The sequence below is a fragment of the Rhinoderma darwinii genome, chromosome 6, assembly GCF_050947455.1.
Source record: "Rhinoderma darwinii isolate aRhiDar2 chromosome 6, aRhiDar2.hap1, whole genome shotgun sequence".
Taxonomy (NCBI): domain Eukaryota; kingdom Metazoa; phylum Chordata; class Amphibia; order Anura; family Rhinodermatidae; genus Rhinoderma; species Rhinoderma darwinii.
Window position 1 is genome coordinate 18944102 of NC_134692.1, and position 8699 is coordinate 18952800.

The 8699-nt window shown below is 40.6% G+C and overlaps 1 protein-coding gene across 3 annotated transcripts in view; it reads right to left on the reverse strand.

Annotated features, from left to right (window-relative positions):
• The window catches only part of ZEB2 (zinc finger E-box binding homeobox 2), a 144253-nt gene extending 140837 nt beyond the window's left edge, over positions 1-3416 (reverse strand). For 2 of the 3 annotated variants that reach the window (XM_075829252.1, XM_075829250.1), the window contains exons 1-2: positions 2995-3416; positions 1307-1439 (exon numbers count right to left, since the gene is read on the reverse strand). In XM_075829252.1, coding sequence (XP_075685367.1) covers positions 1307-1376 — 70 coding nt within the window. In that variant the 5' untranslated portion in view covers positions 1377-1439; positions 2995-3416. Of the gene's footprint in view, positions 1-1306; positions 1896-2994 lie in introns of those variants that run through there. The other variant, XM_075829251.1, reaches the window with a different exon arrangement.
• Positions 3417-8699: the final 5283 nt, after the last annotated feature.

Here is an 8699-nt window from a genome sequence, read left to right on the forward strand (position 1 = left end):
TAGAGGACCACCTTATACACTGACAGACAAGCCTGAGCTAGTGGTCTGTAACTGGACAGGGTGCCTATATTTTTAATTACTAAAGATAAACAAATAGATCAAAGGACTTGGGGGGGGGGGGGGGGGGGTTGTGTACAGAAGTTTTTGCTATACCAGAATCCTTATCTCAGTCCCCACATTGACTACAGCAGGGTCTTAATGTAAAATAAAACACCCCCTTCCCTAATAAAATCGCCAACTGAAACTCTACCAGTGTTTACTGCAAGCGGCTTGGCACAGCACGGGTTAACAGTAATATAATGGACACAAGTTAAGAACCCACCAAAAAGTTACTTGAAGAGGGGAAGAAGGAGGAAACTATGGCAGAAGCTAGTGATCAAGAAAAACTGGCTGAGAAGTGGTCTTTCTATGAGTAGCCCCCCGACCACTAAAGCCAAAGCAATACCTAATACCAGATTGGGGTGGGTGGTATGTAGACGACACAGCAGAGGCAAACATACACACCCTGTGACCATCATTGTGCTGATTTCTCATTGCAATAGGAAAGTTACATGTTGGAAATAAATATTAGTTCAGCAATGAAGGCTGGGGCTGTGTACTGGGCACCCAGGCTGCTCTGTGAAGCAGAACCCCGTTTATAGTGCAACACCCCCTCCTCCCATACACATGAAGGGTTTGGGTGATTGTGACAAACAAGAAGCAAAAAAAGTGACAAAGCTGCGGAAACCGTTAATATCTCCCAGGGCTGGAGGAGAATGGGGCTGGGGAGGGAGAGTAATGCTTTCTTGCTTGCCTGCCTGCCTGCCTGCTTGCCTGCCTGCCTGCCTGCTTGCCTGCCTGGACCGGGTGGCTTATGCCTGCTGCTAGTTCTATAAACCAAGGGAGGGGGCTTGGATAGTGCGCCCTGCATGGATAGCAGCTGCTAGGGGAAGCCTTGTGCTGCTGAGCCCTGCAGAGCTGGAGAAGAAAGAGAATCTAACACAGTGTGTCATTGCTGAGCTGCTTTCAGGAACCGTTATGTGAGAGACACAGACTTTGCGAGCAGAAAGTTTCAGCATGAAAAGCAAAAAGAAACCCCCCAACTCCCTGCCTTTCTCCACTCCAAGCCTGGATCAGGGGGACCCACAGACCACACACACCCCAAGCTGAGACCCTTCTCTTTCACTTAGAGGGTCGATCTGCCTGCAAGAAGAGGAGCTCAAGACCTCAGCCCCTTACACTCAACTATCCAACACTTTTGCACAAAGACGTACAGCCCAGGACCCTCTCCAGACACAAGGGGAAGGGGATCTCCAGCAGTCCTTACCGTTTTTCCTCCTTGGATTGGCTTGTTTTCGCCTCTTACACCTGGGGCCATCCGCCATCATCTGCTTCATTGATAACAGTGGATCAGAAGCTAGTTCTCATGGACTCGACTGTATATCAGCAGCACGCAGACTCTATCAACCAAACACAGCACAGTGTGGGCATTGGTAGTTCCCATTTAAACACAGGGCGCCAAATAATGCCCCAAATCTCCCACAGACCCCTCTTTGGCTTCCTCCGGGGTCTCTCTCCCCTTTCACCCTCTCCTTTGCAATGATCTCCTCGCTGTTGTCTTAAGGGTTGCACCAGATAACACAAGAATTACATCTTGCAATCATGAGTCAAAGCTTCCCCTGCATCCTCAGCCAGATCTTTGCACAACTTTGGGTGTTGAGTGTAATGGGATATACAGATCCTTGGATAGTAGTGACTGTAATTAAGCCTTGTGAACTCAGAGGCAGAGAGACACTGACACCCAGGCTGGAAGGCTCCGACCACATGTATTGGCAGAAGTCTATGCAAGAATCAAAGAGTGTCCCCCTCTGTGTGTAGCAGCCCTGGCTGTAGTGTCCACATAGAATGTAAGTGAAGGGGATTGCACCGTTATTCTGTAGGGTCTTGTTTAGGGGGTGTAAACTTTTATGTGTAGTAAAAAAAAAAAAAAGTTACATTTTAGATAATGTCTGTCAAAATGTTGGGGAGGGGGGGAGTAAATACAAGGGGGGCTCTAGCTTTAAAAAAAAAAGGGGATTATGGAACAGATGTAACCCTTAAGACAAGGACAATTAACCCTTTCCGTGCAGAATGTTAGCCTAGATAACCCTTAGCCAGGAGCTTTTGTAAAATTCTAACACCTAGGCACGTTTTTCACTTTGTCAGAACAAACATTTTCAAAGTGTCAATGAAGATTTGCTAATAATACAGATTCCTAAAGGCTGTATATAAACATAGAACCCAAAACAAATGACACTTACTCACACTCACACTCACTCATACCAGGAGGATGTGTGTTAAAGCAAACAAACAGCAAACACACTGTAACAAACTTTACATAAACACCAGCACATATTATAAACTATACAGTGAAATGACTGTCATTCTATTCAGAAGGAATTTAACTTTGCCTATGAAATAATTGCAAAATTTGAGATGCATGAAATTCACACCAAATCACACACCACACTGGATCATCTCTCCCCAAGTGTCTATTTCTGCATTAAAATTAGTCTAATGTAAATATGAAATTCACTAAATAGAATGCAACAATGTATCAAAATGTAGAAGCGACTATGACTTGATCTGGGTAATAAGATGCAATAAACATAAAATAAAATACAGAAATGAAACTCGCTCAATTAACAGAAAAAAGCCCTGAGCAGGGTGAAGTGTTTCTGAGAAGAGTAAAGTCACAAGATGAACTAAAAACAGAATTTATGTAAATATTTCTCAGGGTGAAAAAAATAGAAAACTTCAAGGAGATACATATGTTGCATGGGGGGGGGGGGGTCTTATTTTTGAAACATTTGGAATTAATATGTTTTTTCAAAAATAATTGCACCCCTTTTACCTGCATAAGCAGGTAGAAGGAACGCCAAGTATGTTGTGGGGCTCCAGCACTTTGCATTACAGTATGTCAGTGTTGGGGTCCTACAGAGAGATCTGGATAAAATGGATAAATGAGTCACCTACCTTTAAAGTCCTGTGGGCAGTTTGGTAGAGGTGCTGTAAAGGATCATGAAGAAATAGTAGACCTGGTGTATAAGAAGATGATGGTGATGACAGTAGCTCCTCAAGAAGATAGTGGAAGGCCAGGCAGTAAGGGGAGGTAAGGAGGAACCGTTATTCCTGCTGGGCAGGTTAGGACTGATCTCTTACTGCCACTTCAGGAAACACAAACCTGGGGACGGACTGACGTGTTACGCTTTTCCTAATGACATTTTTTTCTTGTTGGTGGAAGAGACCCTGCTACTCACGCCACCTATCTTTATGGGGAGGGATAATTGAGAACCAAACGTGAGCATCATTTGCAAACGTGATCACTAAGTTTCTCCCTCTCTGGGAAAGGATCTGGGATAGATTATACCTTGAAGCCTGAGCAAAAGCTTAGGAGAAAAATTGAAATTCCACCTCCCTTATCCCCCCCCCCCCCCCCCCGCCCAACACTTCTCTCTTCTCCCTTAACTCCCCCCCCCCCCACATCACCACCCCACCTCAACTCTCTCTCCTCCTCCCTGTCTCCCCCCCCCCCCCAGCCATCATCAAGTCCTTGCCATCATTATCTTCGTCACTAAATCCTAGTGGATACAAGACTGGAAACATTTTGCACCAATCATGCATCTTAGAAACCAAAGGAACTTCAACTTCCCAAGGCTGCAGTGAAGACCCCCAGACACCGAAGAACACTCCTCGTCTATGGCCAGCGCTTCATTGTGGATCCATTAGCTGATGATGTCCATTATTTATATCCATTCTTTTTTTTTATTTTTGTATTTTGTGTCCTTGTCTATTTTTTTGTCTCTTGATAGCGTCCGTATTATGTTTATGTTGTGAGTCGCTATATTGTTTATTGTTTTGGAATGAAGATTGATACAATGTTGCTCTGATGTTGTATGTAGCTTTTCCTGTCATTTCCATGGTTTTGTAGTTAACAGGTATAAGATGGGAAGTTTTTGGACTATTTGATGAATGTGTGGAGATTACATGTGCCATGATTCGTGAATTGGGCTCAGTAGTTACAAATGAAGACGTTCCCCATGCAGATCCTGCATTGTTTTTAAACTGTATCCTTAATTGAATCATCAGTCAAAAGATTGTGATGTGACGTTGGGTTTCTTGAGCCAATCAGGTCCAAACACAGATATTCCTCACATCTGGAATAGTCAGGATAGAGGAGCAATATTAACTAATTCAACTCTGCATCCCAGGGGAGGACACTGAGCTTAAGTGTTTTAACCAGTGATCTGCTGCATCCTTGCACACAGTCCACTGAACAGTTCAGCTGTAAAACTCCTGGGCATGATGTTAATCCTCTCAAAAGGAGGGGAAAATAATGTGGTTATTTAGAATTTCAAGGAAATCGATTTTTTCCTCTTATGTTTTGAATGATTAAGATCGTGTATTGCTATCCGAAGGAAGTTAAATATTAGAGTGAAATTAAATTTAATACAGAGAATGGAAGTTATCGTTCTACATGTGTAGATATCCATTCCCTGTCCATACACTGAGATTATATATATATATGTGTGTGTGTGTGTGTATGTGTGTGTGTGTGTGTGTGTATGTATGTGTGTGTCTGTGTGTGTACACATGTATATCGATCATAAAAAACTTAGCTATAAATATGATAGAAACTAAATATTATATGGTATTTATTCTATTTATTATTAAACAGTCTTTATTATTAATAATAATAATAATAATAATAATAACAACAATCTTTATCGATATCTATTTAATATGTATATTTATTTATCTATCTATCATCTTTATACTATATATCAATCTTTCTGTCTCATATCTGTCTATTATGTTATTATGTATTCATTATTATGTAGAGAAATATATATGATAATTTAGGCATGTGTACACATTGCTCTATTATTATATTTGCATTTTACCTATGTAATTTACATACACAAAGATGTAATGGTATGTAATATGTGTTTTCACTTGAGATGTATTTATCCTCATATATATTTTATGATCTATCTATCTATCTATCTATCTATCTATCTATCTATCTATCTATCTATCTATCTATCTATCTATCTATCTATCTATCTATCTATCTATCTATCTATCTATCTATCTATCATGTAAAACTTTCCTGGTTATGCAACCTGATTTGAATGATTGTTATTTTCAGCCACCATCACACAATCAGTGTTTTGCTTTGACATAATGTCGTAATTGTCTTTTATATGTAACTATACAAACATAAATTGTCTAGAAATAAAGTATGCAGTACAGCATAATTCATCCATCTGAATGGTCCGTTCTACACTTGTCTGTAAAGGGAATATCCCCCGATAAATGATTGTCCATTCTGCACTTGTGGAGCAGGGTGACCGTATTAACCATCTACACAAGCTGTGAATACCCAACTGTTGTGAAACTCCAACTCCCAGCATGTTCAGACACCCGAAGGATTAGAGTGCATGCTGGGATTTGTAGTTTCACAACAACTAGGAGTCACAGATTGAGGACCACCACTAAAATTTAACGATGTGGTCTACAGAAAGTCCTATAATCAGTAAAATACAGGAAGCAGCGGAGGAGAAGTGAAAAGACCATGTGTGTATTTTTACTGTTTCTTCCTTTTACTAGGATTGTGTTGATTTGTTGTTTTTTTTACCCTGTGAAAACACAACGGGGAGAAGTGCTGTGTGCACAATGTGTATCACAATAATAATCTGCACTGGTGAGGTGAACAGAGATGTGATCATCCTCACAATGTCTACATATAATCCCGGTATAATCTGACATACAAGTGTCCTCATACTGACAGTGTAGAAAACATTTCATCTACTTAGAAGTTTTGTTACACTTTTTAATCATCAAAATATAATCTAATCTATCTATCTAATCCCATATCTATCTATCTATCTATCTATCTATCTATCTATCTATCTATCTATCTATCTATCTATCTATCTATCTATCTATCTATCTATCTATCTATCTATCTATCTATCTATCTATCTATCTATCTATCTATCTATCTATCTATCTATCTAATCCCATATCTATCTATCTATCTAATCCCATATCTATCTATCTATCTAATCCCATATCTATCTATCTATCTATCTATCTATCTATCTATCTATCTATCTATCTATCTATCTATCTAATCCCATATCTATCTATCTATCTATCTAATCCCATATCTATCTATCTATCTATCTATCTATCTATCTATCTATCTATCTATCTATCTATCTATCTATCTATCTATCTATCTATCTATCTATCTATCTATCTATCTATCTATCTATCTATCTATCTATCTAATCCCATATCTATCTATCTATCTATCTATCTATCTATCTATCTATCTATCTATCTATCTATCTATCTATCTATCTATCTATCTATCTATCTATCTATCTATCTATCTATCTATCTATCCATCCATCCATCCATCCATCCATCCATCCATCCATCCATCCATCCATCCATCCATCCATCCATCCATCCATCCATCCATCCATCCATCCATCCATCTATCTATCTATCTATCTATCTATCTATCTATCTATCTATCTATCTATCTATCTATCTATCTATCTATCTATCTATCTATCTATCTATCTATCTATCTATATATCTCTTTCGCTCTGCTTGTCTCAGGTATTTATAAATCTGACTATTTGTTTTATGTATTTCATCGTATCTGTCTCTCATTTCCACACTATATAAGATTTACAGTGACACATGAAGGGTCAATTATTCTCAGGGCTGCTATTTTTCCCTCCTGTTGAACTAATGTTTGTTTCTAGATTTTTAGGTCTAATTATCCCAAATTCTGGGACTAGTTTTGTTCTCTAATCCTCCTGGATGATTCCAAAACTGAAAGATAGGAGAAATATGATCTGCTGTGAAATACAATCATATCTTCTGGGCAAACACTGGAATAATGACTAATTCCAGATGAAGGGTGGGGGGGGGGGGGGGGTCACTGTTGTGTTTGGCTTCCAGCTTCACTTGTACAGGACCCAAAGGGGGGGGGGGGGTTGTGGCACTGAGTAGAGACACCACATCTGTAATGAAGAGATCTCACATCATTTGTAGGAGAGGGCACGTTCTAGACCATGGTGAACCTGGTCAGGCCATGGGACTAGGTTACCCCCTAGCCCATACATTACAAGCTTGTTTGCTGGATCATGGTAAAAGGGAAGTCATTCTCTTGGCTGATGGTTAAAATTACAATTGTCAGCTTTTCCACTTCTCAAAATACACGAAGCACAAAGATAGTGACATGTAAAGAAGATAAAGGAAATGTTCTAATACATAACCTCGGTCAAGAAATGTCTGCAAGCTACAGGAAAGAAAAACCCTGAACATATGTTGGGATCAATAGCCTTGGTCTGGACTCATCCATTCTTGTCCCTGGTTTGCAGACTGGCCCCCCCACCCATTATGAGACAGGCTGGGCAGTATGGGTGTAGCTGGTTACTATACAGGGACTGGATTGTGGTGTCTGCTGAGAACATGTCAGACCTGACAGAAGGTGCCTGGGAGCAGCTGTTGCTTCCTCTGCTTGTGACTCACTTGGGAATCCCAGGTCATTCCACACAAGCCCCTAACTCTGTGTTCTCAGTCCTGCAGCCTTCCCCTTCTATATACTCCTGTATGCCCTGACTGCGTCCACTGATCATGACAGACCCTATGCACTCCCACCACACTCCCTGCTGCTCTGTGCACTCAGTGCCCCCCTCCCTGTCCACAATTATCTGATTAATTTCTGCACTTGGTATACTGAGCACTAAGCATCCTTTATTCTGCCTCTGAGAATCTTCATGCACTGCTCCCTATGCTCAGGTTTATCAAAGGGGTGGTCTGTGATAAGAAAAATTGCTCCCCTCCAGAAACAGCTCCTTGTTTATGGGCTGTTCCTGGTGTTGCAGATCATCCTTATTCGCTGAGCTGCAATACCATATTCAGCCATAGATAAGAGTGGCGCTGTTTCCCTAAACAAAAAAAAGTTTGAATATTTTTGTCCGTCTGTAACAAAAAAAACAATAATTTAGATTTGTATGGGGCTGCCATTACCAGGATCAAAGAAGGGAAGGTGAGTCTAACTATAACTTTAGTGGTGCCAGTTTGGAGTGGGCAGTTGTTGGTACCCTGATCTCCTCACTAGGATTTCTCTGACAATCTTAACGCTGCCAATAAAATCCAGGGAGTAGGGTCCAGGGAAGAGGCATAACCTGAAGCTTCTATGCTCCTCACCTACCATGTGGCATTAATAATACCGTTGTTTTCTTAGGTGGCAGATGGACCTTTGGGCCCTCTCAGGCACCACGGCGTGGGTGCAACTTCTACCTCTGCACCCTCTACATCTATGTTCCTGATCCAGGGTCCACACTATCAGCACCCTATTATTTATCATGCTTCAACCCCCCTATTAAAAATCTTGACCTTAGAGAAATATTTTGTAGAGGAGATTAATATCATGAGGAGCTAGAGAGATGAAAGGGAAATAAGATTTTCTCGCCAAGGTGGAGGAGCCACCAAAACTTGAAATATGTTCAAATTTATCACTATGGGTCCCAAATTGGGACAATGATTCAAGCTATTAAGGGTGTTTTTTTTCTTAACCCCCCATAGGTGCATGAGATGCTGATTGTATAAAAACATTTGGGTGGACTTGCTCCTTAATGGAGTCAGTG